This window comes from Caretta caretta, chromosome 8 (assembly GCF_965140235.1).
Source record: "Caretta caretta isolate rCarCar2 chromosome 8, rCarCar1.hap1, whole genome shotgun sequence".
Taxonomy (NCBI): Eukaryota; Metazoa; Chordata; order Testudines; family Cheloniidae; genus Caretta; species Caretta caretta.
Genome location: NC_134213.1, coordinates 71,993,555 through 72,014,621, shown reverse-complemented (window position 1 = coordinate 72,014,621; position 21,067 = coordinate 71,993,555). Strand labels below are relative to the sequence as shown.

Below are 21,067 nucleotides of genomic sequence, written 5' to 3'. Positions count from 1 at the left end.
GAGACACAATGGCAAGTTATAGAATGAAGACCTGCCTCTTATAAATCCATAATGCCTTTCTGTAGTCTAATTGTGATTAATATGCATATTTCTTTTAAAAAGAACTTTGTATAATATTCTTTTCCCCCCAAACATAATATATTACACATTTGTTATTTTCAAAAATTAAGAATTGGTTGTAACCATCAGTACTGGTTGGTTATTGAAAATTGGTTGTAACCAGCAATTCATGCTACTGCCACTAGAGGTCAGAATGATCATCATCATTATACCCAATAAAAAGAAAATTGTTAAATGTAATCATAGAATCATAGAAACATAGAATATAAGGGTTGGAAGGGACCCCAGAAGGTCATCTAGTCCAGCCCCCTGCTCGAAGCAGGACCAATTCCCAGTTAAATCATCCCAGCCAGGGCTTTGTCAAGCCTGACCTTAAAAACCTCTAAGGAAGGAGATTCTACCACCTCCCTAGGTAACGCATTCCAGTGTTTCACCACCCTCTTAGTGAAAAAGTTTTTCCTAATATCCAATCTAAACCTCCCCCACTGCAACTTGAGACCATTACTCCTCGTTCTGTCATCTGCTACCACTGAGAACAGTCTAGAGCCATCCTCTTTGGAACCCCCTTTCAGGTAGTTGAAAGCAGCTATCAAATCCCCCCTCATTCTTCTCTTCTGCAGGCTAAACAATCCCAGCTCCCTCAGCCTCTCCTCATAACTCATAATACTCTGTTAGGGCTGTGTCTTTAAAGATCTAACCAGGAGAAGAATGACCATATATATTGTACATGTTAAGATTTTAACAGGAAAGTTTCCAGCCAACCCTGCCCAATATGTAACAAAATGCTGGTTTTATATATCCTGTACACACACATTATGGGGTAAATGAAACAATCCAGAAACATACAAATGAAGAATAAAAGATAAACCATGTGTCAAACACAGGACAGATGACCTGCAGGGTTACAGTAAGAGCTCTCTATGCTTTTTCTTTCAATGACACTACATCCTATTCTCCTTTACCCTCCACACACACACACACTGGATCAAGATATCCCATGGTTTGGAGTTTCCTCACAGTTGAGATGGTCCTAGACTGTAAGTCAAGCCCTGTGAGGGTGCACAGCCTAAGGGAGAGAAGTACTCTTACATTCTCTTACATTCCTGAGCAACTTCCCCAGATCCTACAGCCAGGTGTGCCGCGGGAAGGATGCGCTGTCTGCCGGCTTATTCCCTCCCACTCCCTCCAGTGCTGAAGCAGATGGTGCCAAGCAACGGTGTGCAGGGAAGGATAGTCATTGGTATGGACCAGTGGGAAATTACTGCCCCCATGAAGCAAGGGTGAAAAGGAAGGGAATCAATGTGCTGTCACTTACTCTGGGCAGAGTTCAAAAGCACAGTCTAGCCCATGACTGTTTAACATACTGTGTAGAAACAGGCAACTCCTGGACTGTACAGATAAAAGAGATCATATCTGCACCATCTGTGGGACATGCAACCACCATATAGGTTGAATTTGCAAGGAGTAGGATACTCAGATGAAAGAAAACAATAAAAAGGAATGCAAAAGTTTTGTAGGTAAGTAAATGGACTAATGAGCACCATACTGCAGGTTCAGAGAACCCTATTCCTGTTCTGATATTCTTTTGGAAGCTGTCTCCAACTTCTTGGTCTACACAATAATCACTGGGCCAAATTCAGTCCTGGAGTAACTCCATGGCCATGTCCTTAGGGCAAATAGAAAAGATGTCTGTTTTCCAATATTCTGAGTCTTGCCGCAAACAAAAGAGTTGCAAGACCTACAGAAAATTCCTCAGGTCTTCTGTTATGATACTCAAACCTGCACTTCTTCCATAGCATTGAAAATATAAGGTGTTATTAGAAATCTTATTTGTCCACTTTAGAGATGCTCAGAGTGTAAGTTCTGGGAACTTTTCTGAGGAAGGCATTAAGTAAAATAATGTAAAATTTCCTAGAACTTGTGCTAATCAATTATTCAGAACCACAGGATTTAGGGTTCAGGATTTTCTGACACACATAGCACTCAAATTACTAATTCTCAGTTTAGTCTCCAGTGTTTTAATTACTGAGTCATGAGATTTATAAAATGTGCTTTTCAGACTTCTAAGACTACAAGCAATACTGAAATACATTAGTGAAATAAACAAACATTAACATGGACTCTAACATCACAGTTCCAAAGAACCACCTCAGCTTCCTCCAGTCCTCCCTTCAGGCAAAAACTTGTGCAGGTAGGTGTGCCTTCCAATATGCCTTGAACACCCACAAAGTCAGGCTCTTGTGTCAAAGGGGAGAGCGAGTTCCAGAGTTGTGGGCCCTTCAGAGAAAATGCTCTGCTACAAGCCTTCAGGCAAGTAAATCTGCGGGCTGGTGTACCTCATCTGATCTCAACAGGTGGGGAATAATACAAGGAGAGAGGTGGCCTGTTATGTAGCCAGGACCACAGCCTTTATAGATCTGAACTAACATCTTGAAGTCCACGCAAAATCAACTGAAAGCTAATTCAGACAATGGAGCACAGGTGTCACGTGTTCAGTGTGAGACACACCAGTAATAAGTTGGCAGCCACGTTGGACATTAGAAGAAGACTCCAAGTGGTCTTCAGGTGTAGTCCCAACCCCAGATAAACTACCATTGAAGTCATTCAGCCTGAAGGTGATAGAGGCATCTAATATCTGAGGCAAGATCAGTATCAGAGAGGAAAGGTTTTAATCTTCATGCCCATTGTTGGAAACAAATCCCATTTGTGTATACTGCTGCAACTTGATTTCCAAGAGCAGCCAAAGATTCAAAAGGACTCTTGTGTTGTACACCTTACTAACAAAAGATGGACAGCCCTATCTCTCTCTCTCTCTCAGTCCTGTGAATACTAATGCCACCATCGTATCTAGATGTTTCCCATAGCTATCACCATTCTTCCATCTTGTCTGGATTGAGCTTCAGACAGCTACCTATTATCCAGACCCCATTAATCAGACAGGGAAAGCTGAGAGACTGCACCATCTGGATCTGATAAGAGATGCACTGAGGTGATTGTTACCATCATATTGATGGCAATGGAACCCAAACTCCCTCACTGTCTCCTCCCACAGCCTTATACATGCATTAAACAGGAAGGATGATGACACTCTCTCAGGACAGAACATCAAGTGCCCAACATTAGGATTTCAGAGAAAAAATGGAGCCACTTTACACCAAATTCAATCCCTGCCTAGAGCACAGCCATGTCAACACTTCACAATCAATGATATCAAATGTAAGCAATGGATCAAAAAGTTTTTCCAGCGTCAAGAAGTCAAATAAAATGTCCTGAGATGATTCCTTACCATATCCAGTCTAGATCCAATTAGAAAGGGATCTAGGAGATCTTAACACTCTAGATATTACTGTAATCTTAAAAACTGAATTTGCCTAATGGCCTTCACCAATGCAATAAAAAAAAATACAGAACAAAAACCGAACATGGACTGAATATTTTTCAGATGTGTAAGTCCAAAACATTTTAATCTCCCAAATGGAACTAAAATCTCTCCCAAGTTGCAACTTGCAAAGATCAGCCCCTACATTTTCAAAGCAGAGCGACAGTTGTTAGCCACATGACTCTTTAAAGTCTAGGAGAGATCCCAATACACTGTTTTGAAATTTTACCCAAAAGACTCATGACTTCTCATTCATGTGTTCGGTTATGCATATATTTATGTTTTTTCATAACTGATGCATTTTAATATGCCCCCAACTTAATGAGACCAGACAAAATTTCAGCTTATTCTACTAGGTTTTGCTATTTGTTTGCATGTCAAAATTCTGGTGATATTATTTTTCTGTTTAACAGACTGGCAGTGGTTACCTGACACATCCCACAGTGTTAGCAGGGTTGATCCTGTTGGGAAAGGGTTCTGATGATTTACAGTAGAACCTCAGAGTTACGAACACCTCGGAAACAAAATGTTATGGTTGTTCTTTCAAACATACAGCTGAATACTAACTTACTGCAGCTTTGGAACTTCACTATGCAGAAGAAAAATGCTGCTCTCTTTTTTTTAGTAGTTTATGTTTAATACGGTTCAGTGCTGTATTAGCTTTTGAGAGGGGGTGGGCGGGCGGGGCATGTCTCTGCTGCTGCCTGATTGTGTACTTCCGGTTCCAAATGAGCTGTGTGGTTGATCAGTCAGTTCATAACTCTGGTGTTCTTAACTCTGAGGTTCTACTGTACTGAGGCAGGTGACTCATTACCACAACTGGATATTAGGGATGGGGAGTGACTCTCTGGAAAAAGGATCTAGTCTCTGGGCTGAGCAATCTTTAAAGAGGAGCCCCAGGAGTAGCAAGCCTGGATGGAAGGTTTGGATTGGATTTTGTGTTGTTTCATTTTGAGTTTTGTTTTGGGTTTTGTTGTGGGGGGAAAACTCTAGGAAAAAGGGTAAGTTTTGAATCACTGCAACCATCTGTGTTTGGAGAAGGCAGGGAAGCCATCAGGCCACATTGCTATAGTCCAACATTTCAGTTGCTAAGGCCATCTGGAGAAGTCCCTAGTAAAGGAAAGTTCAAATATTAGAAATAAAATTGTTTGAGAAGGCTGCGCTTTCAGCAGGAGGGAATTCAGAGTTGCCATAGCAGCCGCCCACGTGCAAAAACAAAACAAAAAACAAAAAAACACACCGCAAAGGAGTTAGCCAAAAAAAGAAGCTATTGTTAACAAGCCACTCTTCTCAGATACTAGGTGACAGGGGCCATAGATGTTTGTCAATAGACCAAGATAGAAGACAGCACAAGTAGGGTTCCTGAGTTTAGGTTTAAACACATACACACTGATTCGTAAAAATCACACCGAACCTCCTTTGTTTACTCCACCTGCTCTTAGGGTGAAATCACTGAAATAGTTCCTTGCCTGTTTATATCCTAAAGTGTATTTAGTGCATAGCTGGCTGGAATGCAAAGGGAGCGAAACTGGGATGCTGCAACAATTCCCAAACAATACTTCTGGTAACAAACAGAAAGCAGAGGGAAGAGTTCAGCTCAGTACTCCAGTAATGCTAACGGCTCATGTCAGGCTGGCCATTACGTACATACCTGATGCACATAGCTGATTCCGTGCATCCTCTGACTACCCCTGCTAGCAAGGCTCTCATGGAGCCCCAGACACAAATTAACACTTCCTCCCTGATGGAACTCTATGGGAGGTCAGCTGACAAGAAGTGAGTACATATAAATATCAGGAACAGCCATCCCAAATCCCAGGACATTGCACTTCTTACCTTTACATGTACTAAACTGGACTTTCTAGCTTTAACAATGCGCACCACCAAGCTTTTATAAAATGAATGATGAAAGCAGGAAATATGAATTAAAAATTTAAAAGGACAAGTTTCTCCCTATGTTGTACCTTGTACTTATATTTGTGTCATGACTTAGGGGGTGAATTGCATCATGATCATTCAATGGATACATATGATCCACCACAAGATAATTCAGAGTGCAATTCATGTCACTGTTTTATAGCACTGTTGTATAATTAACTATACTGATATATATACAATGCAAAGACATATGTAGTCATGATACCCATGGGCTCCATTCATTTCTGAAACCAGAGAGAAAAGTGGAAAACATGAAATAAACCCCATTTATTTGGTTCTCTGACCTTGTCACCTGCATACTTGCACACTAACTGCACCAGAAATACTTCAAGCACTCCAACCTTGTTAATCAGTTTTCTCGCACAGCCACCAGTATCTTCTTAATAAACCCTACAATAAAAATGTTTTCTTCTTTCTCATATCAAATAAGAGTAGGAATTGAAAATGACACAGGTCTGAGGACCAGGACTTGTATTACTCAGGTCTGGACCACTGGGAGTTTGCAAACTGTCAGGGCTACAACAAAATGATCTATACAATTAGAAAGTTGGAAACATTAGTGATATGTGAAATAAAGCATTTATACTTTGCTCTGATGATTCACTAGATATTGGACCTTAAAATCCTGACAATTTTTTTTTAAGGAAACTTAGTCTATAATTGTTTGGCTTTTAAAAAATATATTAGTACTATTTCTTTTTCTTTTGCTCTGCAGTGGCTGTAGCAGCTGGTTTTCTTTAGTTACCGTGACTCATGGTTACAGTTTTACAGATGGATAAGACAAATATAGAAGTAAGTTTAAATGAGTGAAATGATGCCTCAGGTATGTCCCCAAAGCAAGAGAGATTGCTGAACATGAGTGTTGCTCTTTCCTATAGTTGAGATGGATGTTTTACTGTTTGCGTCCCTAATTATTTGCAGATAACACTCTCGTTGTAAGGTTGATCAATGCTCCTAGAGTACTCAAGGAATTTTTTGTAAATGCTACATTTAGTGCTGGAAACACTAATTTATTGGCCCTAACACAGTTTCTAGAAGCACAAGAAGGTAGTCTAGGAACGATGTCTTAACGTGCGCTGGGGGTCAGTGGACATAAAGGGATGCCTGCCTGTAGGAATTCAGTTGACAAATATAAATTGTCAGCTCACTAAAGGTTTTCTAAATATAAATAAGTTTAAAAAATAAACATATCCAAAGACTACCCCATTTGAAGGCAATAGTTTATCTAACGATGAAATTATCTATTCAGCCCTGTGAGGACCACAGACCTATACATTGCCTTGGTGCTCAGATGTTATGAGCTTAGATTAGACCAAGAGGCTCTAAATTGAGGCCCTGTAGGTGACTATATTCAGAAGAAAAATGTGGAGTTGGCTATGAATTGAAAATGTGCTCTGTGAGCTACACCCTATGCTTTTTAAACTGTAATGTTTGAATCAGCTCCATTGCTACTTTCTCCTCCACTACCTCCCACCACTTCTTCTATGGCCTCTGCAGCAGCTCTGGTGTGATCCAGGTCTACCCAGAGCAGCTCCTGTCCCTGCCCTGCAACAGATGCTCAGCAGTTCCCCTGCTGGCCACCAGCTGTGTCACAGGAGAGGGAGGAAACAGTAGTTCTGGCTATTTCATTCCCTGCTTCCCTGGCCAAGAGAGCAGGGTAAGGGCTCACCTGGCTTCTCCTGAACCCCAGCAGGGGATTTACAGATGCCTTCCCTTTGGCACAAAAAGAGCAGAACAGGACAGGAAATCTGCTCCAAAATATTGACTATGGCAGCTTTGTCTTTCTGAAAGCTGTCTGGTCCTCAGGCTGGACACCACTAGATTAGATGCACACACAAAACTCCATAGTAACTCCACTGAATTCAATGGCGTTACTCATGATTTACACTAACGTGAGTGCAGAATTTCACCCAGAGAGGTTCTCTCTTTGATCACTGTTCTATTCCATTACTTAAGGATGAACAGAACTGCCTTTTAAAAACAAACAAACCTGAAACATATTTTCCTTTTCATAAAACCAATTCCTCCTCAAAATTTTCCTTATTAATCTCCCTACTTCTAGAGCCTATGAGAGTTGTATCCATGTAACCGACAGCAGAATTTGGCCTAAAGATTCAAATTTTCGAAGGAGCCTCATTACTTTCACACAATATTTCACATCTAAGTTTTAGTGGATGGAAAATCTCAGATATGTGACCTATTATTGATAATGATCTTAAATTCAAAAAGTAATAAAAATATCTCTGATTGCTAATATACAGTCTATGCTCAAAATACAATGAAATTACATGGTATGATGTACTTACAGTCAGATACGTAGCTGTATATACACTGAGAGCTGCTTCTTTGGATGGAAATGTTTTTCTGGCTCTCATAATAAGGTCTGGGTTTCCAGTGCAGGCATGTGCACCACTGATGAACTGTGTGAACTGTTGACATCCAAGTGCTGTATAGTTGGGTTTACAAAGTGCAAGAAAATGTGGTGCAAGATTCCCTGTTACTACTTGTCCAGCATTTACAAAGATATCTGTAGCAAACAGTCCAAATGCATAGATTCCTAAAGAGGAAAACAAAGTTAATTTCCTACTCCAGTACATTATATTGTAGCTCTATTATTTATTATTATATTAATAATACATAAGAACGGCCATATTGGGTCAGACCAATGGTCCATCTAGACCAGTATCCTGTCAGATGTTTCAAAGGGAATGAACAGAACAGGGTAATTATCAAGTGATTCATCCCATCATCCAGACCCAGCATCTGGAAGTCATAGATTTAGGGACACTCAGAGCATGGGGTTGCATCCCTGACCATCACATGTGTTATGTGAAGGGGAAAATAACACTTCCTTATTCACTTTTGCCACACCATTCATGATTTTATAGACCTTTAGCATATTCCACCCCCACACACACACAGTCACCTCTTTTCCAAGCTGAACGTTTCCAGTCTTTTTTAATCTCTCCTCACATGGAAGCTGTTCCATACCTTTAATAGGCCCTAACATTCAAGACAGCTCAAAGCACCTCACACATACTAAGGGTCAGAGGGTGGCATTAAGCTCCAGGCTTGTGCTGGAGATGGTCCATACCCACACAGCCTCGCAGGGGCACTGGAAGGCACCCGAAACTCCCAGCACCTTGGAGAAGTTCCAAGCACCTTGGTGCAGTATGCTCTTTCCTTTTGAAGGCTGCCTGCTTCACTAGCTCTTACGGTTGAGAAGAGGATCCTAGCTCTACCTCCTTCTAACCTTTTGGGCTAACTAGTGGTACTGGCACCTAGAGCATGGGGACTGCAACTTGCCTGGCCCATGGGCAGCAGTGCAAGGGACAGTGGGCAGGCTCTTTCAGCTTTCCATCCAACACACCAGCTCAAGAACCAGGAAAGTCTGACATACTAGGCACCACACATTTTCCGACAAGCATCTCTTTTTCCCCTCAACTGTATAAACAGGCTGAAGTGATGAATTGTTTAATATAGCTGTACACAAGCCATCTTCAACTGTCTACCGCTGGGTACCTTTCTGTACATGGCATGTTTATCAAAACATCAGCATAGCATGGTAAAGATCTATATAGGAGAAATTTATGCCAAAGGATTTATCATGAAACACATATCAGTGAAGTATTAGCCTTTTGTGTGCATTGTTTTATTAGTGTGAAAATATATGTATCTGATTATTCAAAGGAAAGGCAGATTTGCTACTATTTGATGTGCATGTCATGTTTCTTACCATTCCTGCTGGGACCAGTAGCTAGCCCTGGAGGGAAGGACAATCTAGTGATTAGAACACTAGCCTAAGACTTGGCAGAATCTGGCCCAGACAGAGATTTCCGAGGCAAGTCATCTAAGCCTCTCTGTGTCCCAGTTCCCCATGCACAAATGGGGACAATATTACTTCCTTATCTGGCAGAGTGTTGTGACAATAAATGTATTAACAACTGTGAGCCACCTAGATACTACGAAGGAGAGGGCGGCAGAAGTACCTATGCTGCTAATGACCACTTTTCTTTTAGGTTTCAGAGTAGCACTCTTCTTTTAGACATCTCAGAAAAGCTTAGAAGAACCAGAATTATTTTTGAGGTGGCTTCGTACCTCTTAACTTCAGAGACAGTAAGTGGCGATGGTTACTGTTCCATACCAATGATCATTCATTTTGGATGGCTAGAAATCATTAAAAGGTGGATTGTGCCTCTGTGGGTTTGCATGGAAGGACTCCCTCAGTCCCCCAGGGGCACGCTGCCCCCAGATAGGTGGGAAGGTGACGAGAATGCATGGCTTTGGCCCCACCCCCTCACTGGCCTTAAAGAACAGTAAAATTTACTCCTTCCTACTCTCCCTGATTGCTCTTTGCTTCTGTGCACTCGAGGGCTCATTGAATGAGCAGGAGTGCAGGCACAAATTATACATGTCCCTACATAAAGAAACCAAGTAGGGGTAGCTTCCTTTGCACCATCCCTTCCCATCCCCATAGATCCATGCAAAGCCCCGGCACAGTCTGGTCCTTAATGATTTCTACAAGCCCAATATTATGGCTAGTAGAAACCCGCTAACCAGCTGGAATGACCGGCTCTGATGTAAGATAGCGATGCCACAGAAACTTTCAGGCTGTAAAGAATGGCACAGCTGTGCCCTCCCTTTACACATTAGGGCAATAAGGGAGGGATTATGCAACCCTGAGGCTTCACCTCCTGCTCAGGGCTGAGTCTTACAGACCCAACTGAGCCCTGCTATGGCATCTCCATATTTATTCAAAGGTTCCAAAAAGTGACATTTGGAAACTATTTTATGGATATTTTAAGTGGTATTTTTTTCCCCAATGAAAGATTACACTGCACTGAACAGCAGCAGTGAGATCCTGACCCTACTGAAGTCAATGGGAGTTTTGTTATTGACTTCAGTGAAGCCAGAGTTTCACCCTAGGGGTATAAAACTGTAATTCAGGCTTTGACTCAGTGAAGTAACTAAGCATGTGCTTAGCTTTAAGCACATGATTAAGTCCCACTGACTTCAAATTGAGCATGTGTACATGCTTTGCTGCCAGCCAAGGCGAAGGTCCTAGGAGCTGAGATACCTCTGTACTCCCTGTCTGCAGTGGGCCTGGTCAGGCAATCTACCCTGCTGCAAGTCCGCTGACCATGTCTCTACCCCTCACTTGGCCTGCACCCAGTGCTGAATTTGTAATGAAAGAGGCCTGGGGCTCAAGCATTTAGGTTCCAGGGCTCAAGTAATTTTTTTACATTCATAACTGATGCAGCAAGCCCAGAAGTGCTGGGGCTATGAACTGTCAAGCCGAGAGGTGCCAGGGCTCAGCCCTGGCAAGCCCTGGCATAAATTAAGCACTGCCTGCACCCAATTCTTGCTATCTGTGCTGCTAATAGTAACAACTGCTCACCCAAAACTCCCACTGGCTGCCCAAAAGAGCATTGCTAAGTCTACAGAGGAGTGCATACATGGGGAAGAAACCCATTACATGTGTTGTTAGGATTATATGTGAAGCATTTGATGTTACATAAAATTTTTCCTCATTTGAAATCTTATGATGACTATTTGCGTTCATTAAACCATAAAAACATTAACTTAGCCCATACCAAGGAATCGGATGGTTCTGCGCACCAGTGGATTTATATAACAACAGTCTCCAGTTAATATGGTTTTTTCTTGGTTTTCAAAATCCCTTGTAGCTAGCTGTAGACAAAACACTGCAGTTTCTCCAATGATTATCTAAGGAGGGAAACAAAAGGGGAAGACATGGTACATCAGAGTTCAGCAAGCATAAATACGAATGATGTAGAGATGATTGTTTGTTTGGTTTGGGGGAGGGTTACAATAGGACAATACAAAAACAGAAACCCACATAAGTGACTCAAGTCCTGCACAGTTAATCTGCTTGTGAAGGAAATATGCCATATAGCTTGTTTTAATTTATTTGCATAAAAATAGAGGTTAACTTTTCATAACAGAGACTTGGCACTTATACCCAGAACCCAGTTTTCAGGAAAAAAAAATTGTTAGTCAAGAGCCATGAACTACATAATATCTGAAATATGCGTAAAAACATCAGGAGTGAAGGGCTGATGCCATGAGGTGCTGAACACTCAAATCCTATTGATTTCAATGGGCACTCAGCACCCCACAAGACTGGGCCCTAAATCATTTGATCACAGAGGAAACACTCACTCTAAAGCTTCTGTTCACATCAGGAATTGTTTGGCCACAGTAGTTATTTAAGTCTTACTGCCTATTTTGCTAAGCGAGTTTGTCAACAAAATGTAATTGCTGATATCTGAACACTCACTGGGTCCTGTTTCACACTTTACAGTCTGTACACGAAAGTGAATTTATATTTGAAATGCTTTTAGATCACACACTTTTCAGCTCTGTCAGTAAAAACTGAAACATTCAGAAACACTAACAAATGCCAAGTTGAAATTTAAAATAACCTTCATAAAGTGTACATCATTTTACTGTATGGCTATACACTGCTCTTGATTTGCATGTGTATATACAACTGAAGTTTGGTATACAGAGAACTGAAGTTTTATACCATGTACAGTATTGTGGGGGTAAGGATGGTCTAGTGAATGAAGCATAGGGTTGAGATACTGTAGACCAGTCTGCCAGGGCTCAGTTCACTATGTGATCTTAGGCAAACCATTTGACCTGTTTGCCCTCAGTTAACCCAGCTACATTAAGGGGATATCAATACTTATACCCATTTACACAGCACTTTGAGAACTTTGGATGAAAAGCAGTATACTGAGTGCCTTGCTATTAAATTCTGGAAACACAGCAACCCTTATTCAAAAACAATTTTGTATTATGGCCCAAATTTTTAGAAATCTTCACATAGGAAATAATCTTTTTTAAAATTATTCACAAAAGCATCACACCAGGGTATAAAGAAAACTGCAGGCAAATGCAATGACTGAGTTGAAGCCACAAACTAAATGCCACATTATCTGACTCAGTTATTATTTAGATTCCCTCAGAAAACTTTTGGCTAGAATAGATTGTGACATGGACCACTTACCCACACAGGGTAAGAAATGGCCTGTTTGTAATACTGTAGTCTAAATAACAAACAAACAAACAAACAAACAAACAACTCAGGAAGGCTACATGATTGGAATGGAGTGCAAAATTTGGTCAAATACACTGAACTTTGATTCTCTCTCATTGTAGAATCATAAGCCAGTCCAACTGCATACCTTTTAGATTAAACACAGCAAATCCAGTACACAAGCTACCAAACTTCCTTCCTCTCCATTTTGATCTGATCCAAATTTTCTGCATCTGGGAAGTAAATTCCTTTCTATACTCCTTTTATCAAGTTCTGATTAAGAAACAGTGAAGCCCACATGTGAAGTTTAACTCAACCTTGAAATCTAAGTTCATCAAAACAATGGCAATGATAAGAACTCAGCTTAACTCCTACAGCTTTCATGAAAAAAGCTTTAAATAAGTGGATGTGATGGCTGAAACCTCTTAAGATCTGTTATGTGCTTCACAGGTTTCACCCCACCCCCATGGAGAATAGAATAATCTAGGATTTAATATTAGACAGTTTGAACATATTGTACCAGGTTCTTCCCTCCGTTGTACCTGTGCCAATCCAAAGAGCATCAGTGGAATTACTCCAAATTTCCACATTGTAACTAAGAGCAGTATCTGGCCCTTAGTATGAATTCCTTACATGTGCATGCCATGAGAAAGAATGCAGAACCTTCTGCTACTGCTTACAATGTCAAAGTTGCTTAGCATCTCTGAATCTGCTAATCCATGGGAGGCATAAATATGGGTTCCCCTTCTTGGTTTACAGGAAAACTGGGGCTTCTCAATGGGACAAACAGGCTTTCCAAGTATCTCATGTTTCTATGTGGGACAGGCGCCCTTGTCCATCACTTGCCAGCTTGCCTCTATTGGTTGTATCTGAGCCCTGACAAGCAGCAGTGATGGTTCTCCTGTTGCACCTCCTAACTCTGTTGGTAGGCCAGACAAAGACAAGTACTACCCATGGCATATTATGCAACAGTGAAATAAGTTATTCTGGTACTTGATGTGCCGTTTCGGGGGTCAGAATGTTTAACACTCTGCTGTAAGCAGAGCTGTTGTTGTGCAAGGCCCTGCTCTGTGCCCTCAGATATAACGTACAATGAGTGGAATAAGTCACTGTGCACAACAGGCAACCAACCATGTGTGTTCCTCCAAGGCCTGATGCTGATGGATTTCTCCCAGAGTTTGGTGACAGAGCTCTGCTGGCAGCTCAGATAAGCTGTTCTTCCCTCCCTGCAGCCTTCTACATGGGCACGATTCTGCCCAGAATTCAGCCTCTAGTTGCTGCTAGAAGGTAATTCTCCTCTCAGATTCTCACAGCAGATCCTGGGCCAGATTCTGTTCCCCACTGCATCTTAGTACTGCACACATCCCTCGCCCCTACCATCTCCATGTGGGTAGCATCTCTACAGGGAAGGGGGCAAAGGGCCCATGACCTCACCACCTTCCTGCCTCTTTGGTGTGATTTGAATGCCCAGTACAGACTAAGAAGGAGCAATCACTGCAATCCCCGTAGTACAGAGGCTGCTACAGTGCCTAGCTTTGCATGGAAAAGATGTGTAATGGGAGGGTACGACAGAAGATTATCCCAAGTATATTGAATTAAATGTGATTATCTGTGTACTTTTTTCCCCCCAATAACTCCCCAAACAAAATTATTTTCCCTGATATTGTCCAAAGCCCAAAATGAAAAATTATGTTAAATAAATTAGTAATCCTGCTGTCAATGGGCCATGGTAGCATTGATACACTTATAGGGATACAAACATACTGAGAGTGATGAAAAAAATGACAGAGAAGATAGTAGCAGTATTCATTAGGTTGTTTTGTCTGAGACATGCTTGTTAGCTGGGACCACTAAAGGGAAGAGCACATTCAAGAATTCAGAGGTCAAGGATGGATTCTATAATTATTATAGTTATTGAAGAATGAATCCCAGATTTAGAAGAGACTGTTGAGATAGAATTATAATGTATAAGGTATCAGAAAAACAAGATGTGAATTTTCCAAACATAAGAAATTGTACACTAAATAAAATATTCACCATATATACATCTTTAAAAACCTTTAAGTGAAAATGCGGTTTACCTGGCTGTCTTAGTAGGGTTAGCAGGAGAAGGATGGTGCAAGTGATTAAGGGAACTAGCCTAGAATTTAGGAGACCTATGTTTAAGTCTCTTCTCTGCCGCAGCCTTCCTGTATGATCTTGGGCAAGTCACCCAGACTCTGTGCCTCAGTTTCCTATCTGTAAAACTACTTCTTCAACGCTTAGCCAGACAGTCGGCCATAGTGATTGTTCACCCTTTGGTCCATTACTGAGCAACTGCAAAGGCTTGACGGCCTGAGAATCCAACATTAGAACAGACCTGATGAACCCATGTAATAGTGGATCTGCCTCTGGACTCCCTTCACCCCTCAGTTGGTGGAATTTTATCCCAGATGTTACAAGCCACCCAGAGAACGGCATTTGCTGGAATGTCTTGTGGCATCCTTGTGACATGTCCAAAAACGTAAGGCGCCGCCTGTGGACAACAGCCCCAGTAATCTGTAGACCAGAACGACCATAAGCTTCTGCATTACAGATGAAGTCATTCTACTTTATGCCCAGTATATGACATTGACATTTTGTATGGAAAGCCTCCAGCTTTGTCCAGTCTGTGTGGCGTACTGTTCATGTTTCGCAGCCGTATAACAGTATGGGAAGGATACAGCTCAAATAAATCCTGAACTTGGTTGTCATACTAAGATGATGTTGATTCCATATCGGTTGTAAATGGCTCATGGAAGATGCTGTGATGCAAATCCGCGGGGGGAACCTCTATGTGAAAACTGGAGGAGTTGGTAAGTATAGAACCCAGATAGCAAATGCTGGAAACTGATTCAACGGTTTCGTTGTTTAAAGAGATTGGAATCACAGGTGGACCTAGTCCTAGATTTTGCAGAATTTTCTTTGACCATGAAACATGGAGACCAATCTTATCTGATTCCTCCTCCATATGCTGGAGTGCCTCACAAAACCTGTTGGGGCTCTGTACTAAGAGAACAACGTCATCAGCGTAGTCAAGGTCTGTGAGCGAGAGATCACCAATCTCAATGCCGATGGACATGAAGGAATGCTGCATTATGAAATCTATTGCCTGACAAAAGAGTGCAGGGGCCAAGATGCAGCCCTGCCTGACACCAGGTACTGATTTAAAAGGTGCTGACATCTGGTTCCTCAGACGAACACGGGCAGTGGTTCCATTATGCAGCTCTCTAATCAAGTCCAGCACAGTGGTAGGGACACCTACACCCTTTAAGGTCTTCCATAACGCGACACGGTCTGCTGAATCAAATGCAGCCTTAAGATCAAGATACATCGCGAGTTCAGGAAGCCCCTGCAGGTAGTGTATCTCCAACAACAAGCAAAAGGCCAAAATGGCATCTAATATGGACCTGTTCCTTGTCAAGCCTGACTGTTGGGGATGATGTTTCTGATGTAGCAAAGGCTCCAGGCATGCCAGCAGAACATGTACAAACACCTTCCCTGGAACTGAGAGCAAGGTGATCGGTCCGTAGCTCTTATATTCACTCTGTGGTCCTTTGTCTTTATAGAGTGAGATTACAATACTGTCCTTCCAGGCGATTGGCAGGGTTCCAGTTCTCCACATCAGACAAAAGATGGCCAGAAGTGATTCTGCTATCTGTAAAACTGGGATAGTGAGAGGGTGACCAGATAGCAAGTGTAAAAAATAGGGACAGGGGGTGGGGGGTAATAGGTGTCTGTATAAGAAAAAGCCCCCAAAATCGGGACTGTCCCTATAAAATCGGGACATCTGGTCACTCTAGATAGTGATAATTTCCTACCTCAGCAAAATGTTGTAATTAAAGGATTGTGAGGTACTCAGATACTAACATAATGAGAGTGATATAAAGCTGTAAGATAGATTGCAGAGGATATGTACATTACATGTTATGTTGCAAGCTTCATTATGAATACTAAGATCTCCACAAAGAGAGAGAGGCAGAGATATACATACTCAGGAAAAGAAGAATCAGCCAGAGAAACGGCACCAGATGCTAACCCACAGGAACTTTGGAACAACCCACAAAGTTTCCTGCGGTGTGACCCATACTACGTCCAGTTCTTTAAATTGAGAGGAGGGAAGTCTAACAATATTACTTTCATTTAATATAACTTAATACCTTGTTTGTTTTCATGGCTGTTATGCACTGGTCCCACAGATTCAATAGTGTTCTACAATGTAAGTCCCTTTTCTGTTCACTTTTCAGGATGATTGTAGCATTTAGCACATATTTCCTAGACTGGCTCCCACTGCCAAAATTATTTCCATTTTTTCTACAGTAGTCATCTTCTGATACTATCTCCTAAACAATCCAAATCTTCTCAAGTCAGGTTGCACTGGTGCTCATCTGCCTTTCAGTTTTAGCATCATGTGTACATTTAGATATCTATTTTCTGTATCACCTTACCATTCATATGGTATATTCCGAACAGAGGTCCAAAATTCTGAACCCTTTTCTAACTTGGAAATATCACAATACACCTAGCTCACTCCAATTATTAGATCTAGACTAGCTGTGACCTCGCTGGTTCTTCAACGTATTGGATAAAGAAGTAACCTTCTGCTAACTCCATAAACACTCACCCTTCTTTAGCATCCTCTACTGTTTACAACCTTGTAGATGAATTACTCTAGCACTGGGCTCCTGACATTCTAACAGACAGATTTTTCATGGACCACCTCCCCTCTCATTCACAGTTATTTGGTTCAATCTCCTCTCTCATTCACGATTGCATAACACCCCTGGTTATACTTAGCAGGATTAAAAAAAGATTGAACATGTATGCAGATAAGAATATCTAATTATAATATTAGGAGATTAGAAGGAAATGGTTCTAGGAACAGAGTCTCCTGTCACTGCGTACTTTAGGATTTACTGAACCTCCCAATAAAGCATCAGACAGTACCCAGTGTATGTGACAGGACACTAGACTACACAGACCAATGTTTTGATCCACCATGTCAATTCTTATGTTTATGTTCCAATTACAGCAATTGCTCACATGAAAAAATAATTCTGGGAAAATATTTATGTATGTGACACGTTCTTTAATGTGCTAAATGTTTTGTCCTTATTGAAAATATGCTGTCTACTTCTGCTCCTCATTTCATTCCTCTCTCCTACCAGTTCTGTTTGTCTCAGCTGGAAACAATGGGCCTGATTCAAAACCCAGTGAAGTCACTAGGAGTCTTTTCATTGACTTCAACAGGAGTGTACCTAATGACAGACAGCACCACATGGTCCACTAAGAGCTGCTTGCCCACCTGAAAGAGTTCCCCAAATCAACCTGGTCCAGAGACCAGCGCACAAGAACCTCATGCCTGAATTCACAAGTCCTGCTTTTCTTCCAGAAAGCATTAATTTGTGAGAGGAAAAAGCCCAAGATAAAAAGTTTAAGTGAAGATGGATGAGAGGAATGTTTCTCTCTAGTATGTTTTTTGTGGGAGAAATAACTTCAGCAAAATGTGAGTCTTATTGAAACCAATGTGAGGGCCTGCAAGATAAGAGTTTTTCACAGAAAGGGCTGCAGGACTGAGGGGTTTGTCTTGTTGTTGCTGATCTGCCTTCAGATTTGTTTCCTTAAAATAAAACAAGATGGTGTTGCATTTCTGGCCAGCATTCACCTCCAAGTGACATCAACATCCTATAGAGCATGCAAAATCTAGCAGCATAAGTTGTGGTGCTTAGTGATTTTGTAGACTAGCTCTACAATCTCCTTTAAACTAAAATTGGCTTATGAGGTGATAGCCCTGGCAGGAAAACAGTAGCAATATCAAGTTCATTATGCAGAGCTTTCCCTTGAGGCCATTTTCTTTGTGGTTTCCTCATTCTCATTCCTTCTTGCTTCTTTAAGCTGACTGAGAAAGTCACCGCTAGTTTCCTCCTAAACACATTTTCTATTGTAAATATGACCAAAAGGTTTGAGAAAAAAATCCTTCTGAAGGAAATGTATCTGTTGTTAATTACACAGAGAATAATCCACCTGGCATTCAGCATGTAGAAATACAATCACATTGAGTAACCACTCAGCATGTTTTGTGAGAGGACAAAACAGAATGCAACAATTTATCAGTAAATGAGCAGCAAGGAAAACTTGGAAAATATCCTTAATTTTCAGTGTGGTTCCCTATCCATAATTAGGAAGGGGGTCAGTTCAATGCATTTAAAGTTACCACTGACAAAACAGTAGTATATAAAATTAGATTTGTAAATATTAGCAGCTTTTGCACAATTTTTATAATGTAGAAAAATGTAGGGTGCATGTCCGTCAGTAAATTAGCTATTTCTAACAGTATTAAATGCTCTTTATCTCACTTTATGATAAATGGTATGGTTAGTCATTATGTAAAAACAGTGAAAGCTGTTCACTTCATACAAATTTTACTCCTGCTTATATGTGAAAAATGCATATTAATCAGACATTTTATAACCAGACGTCTTCAAGGGAATGCTATGAGAAAGCACTTTATAAAAAGTAACCAGCTTTGTCACTCAGCCCTCAGCCTTTGAATTACAATAATTTGTTAGACTTTTGTATTTCAGCAGCACGAAACAGAATCTTTTGAAGGACATTGTGGCTAAAAGCTTTCTTATTCTGATCTTTTGTACTTATCTGTGAGTACCCTCCCGTTCCCTATGGAATGTTTATATGGCCCCAGAGGTGAGTTCTCTGCATAGTAGATTATGCTTCCAACACGGGAAATGCATCACCTGGGGCCAGAGTTCAGACACATAAAAGACCGGTTTTAGATATGGTTATGGGGATTTAGATTTAGGCTATTTCTAATGCCGTTATGAGAATCTCCTTTACATGACCATCACATAAGGGAAGAGTGTAAGTCTTGATCTGAAATGTACACAACATGGGCTAGGTGTTGAGATGCTAATGCCTGATCATGCAGAGGTGGAGAGGTGAACAATACGCCCCTGTGTGCAAGGAGCAGCCTTGGAGAGATTCTGCCTGTCTGAGGAATAATCTCTCTGCTACTCCTCTTCCAACAGTGTAGCTCTGCACTACCTCCCCTACTCAAGGCTCTGAATTAAAAGGCACAGTCTAGCCCTCTGTAGTGTTGCGTCACAAAAAAGGCAGCATCCAGTGGTCTGTTTTGCATGGAAACTCCTTGGATGAACAGGAAATGGATAAAACACTATGGAATCACTATGGAGATGCTCCTAGTATTGCTATTTGGGGCTGCTCTCTTAAAATTGTCACTGGTACAGCTGCATGTTGCTGGGACAAGGAACATATTCGGCAATGTCACACTACAAGCGGCAGAATAGATCATCATGCCACTGCTCACCTTCCTCACCAGTTCTATTTGTAGAGGGACTTGGGGTTGATTATCAGTTGTCATTACCACTTAATCAATGTAAATGGGACTCAGAGAAAGGCATGAATGCTGCAATTCATTGCTACACCGAGTTAACATTGGGGGATATTGGGAAACGGGGTGATTGAATGCAAAATTGGTGGGACGCAAAGATTTGTTTGTGCCCAATAAAGTGCATTGGTGACATTGTTCTAGACACGCTTAACTATGCAAACCTATCAGCCATGTAATATTAACAAGCTGCAGGCTAAAACAGTGTTCAGCAATTGGAAAACTGAAGGGCTAATCTCCTCCAGGCTCACAGATGTCTTATAAAGTTGTCCATGTTCAATCAAGTATGAACACCTCATCCTAAATGTAAAATATCAGTAAAGACATTAGATTAGTAGTGTTGGCTTTTCAAAGGGTTTCTGATATTTGTAAAGTGATGTCAGTCTGGTTAGGCCCCACAATGTATCTTTCTTATGAGAAGGTAAATGCCATGCAGTATAGCTGGAGCATGCCTTTGGGTCTGATCCTCAGTCCACTGAAGTCAATGGCAAAGCTCCCATTAAGAGGGCTGATGCAAGATCTCCCCCTTTACCTGTTGGGCCAGATCCTTGCCTCCAAGACAGCCCCTTTGTGCTGATTTGACTGTGCAGAGAAGTCATAAGCTTTTGTATCATATGGGGCAGTTGTTTGTCTCCTTATGTCTCTTGCACATGGTGTAAAAGACATTCATCATTAAGCATAATTCCTACATTTAGGATATTTACACCCCCCCCCCCGCCATAGCAATTTCCAACAGCTATGTTCCTTTATATTTCCTTAAACCTTACTTGATCTACACATCTGTAATCCCTTATTTATGCTTAAATTTAAATGGCAAAATTCATGCTATACTATCTTCCACAGTGCCTGAGCTGTCTTAACAGGTACTGGGCATACAAACAGTATGTCTTTGAAAATCGTGGTGACAAATTAACTGGGGAATTTGTAACTTACATGCTGCTGCCCTGTTCTGTGTGCTCTCAAGGTTTGGTGGGAGATAGAAATTCTGAATCTCCTGCCTCTCATCCTGTCCTCAATTCGCACCAGCTTCTCCCCAGTCCAACCAAAACTGAACAGAAATCATGGGGTGACGACTTTCTCTCCCCTCCCCATGAGTCCTGTCTCTTGTCCAATGCTTTGATAATGGTGGTACTTCCTGCTTCAACAGTGCCATTGACTTGCAGCTTGCCAAAAACTAATTTCA

At 41.3% G+C, this 21,067-nt stretch overlaps 1 protein-coding gene across 2 annotated transcripts in view; it reads right to left on the bottom strand.

The window, feature by feature from the left end:
* Positions 1 to 21,067, bottom strand: part of PLPPR5 (phospholipid phosphatase related 5) — a 56,541-nt gene that overhangs the window by 18,785 nt on the left and 16,689 nt on the right. For both annotated transcript variants that reach the window (XM_048861513.2, XM_048861514.2), the window contains exons 2-3: positions 10,972 to 11,104; positions 7,684 to 7,934 (exon numbers count right to left, since the gene is read on the bottom strand). In XM_048861513.2, coding sequence (XP_048717470.1) covers positions 7,684 to 7,934; positions 10,972 to 11,104 — 384 coding nt within the window. The remainder of the gene's footprint in view (positions 1 to 7,683; positions 7,935 to 10,971; positions 11,105 to 21,067) is intronic.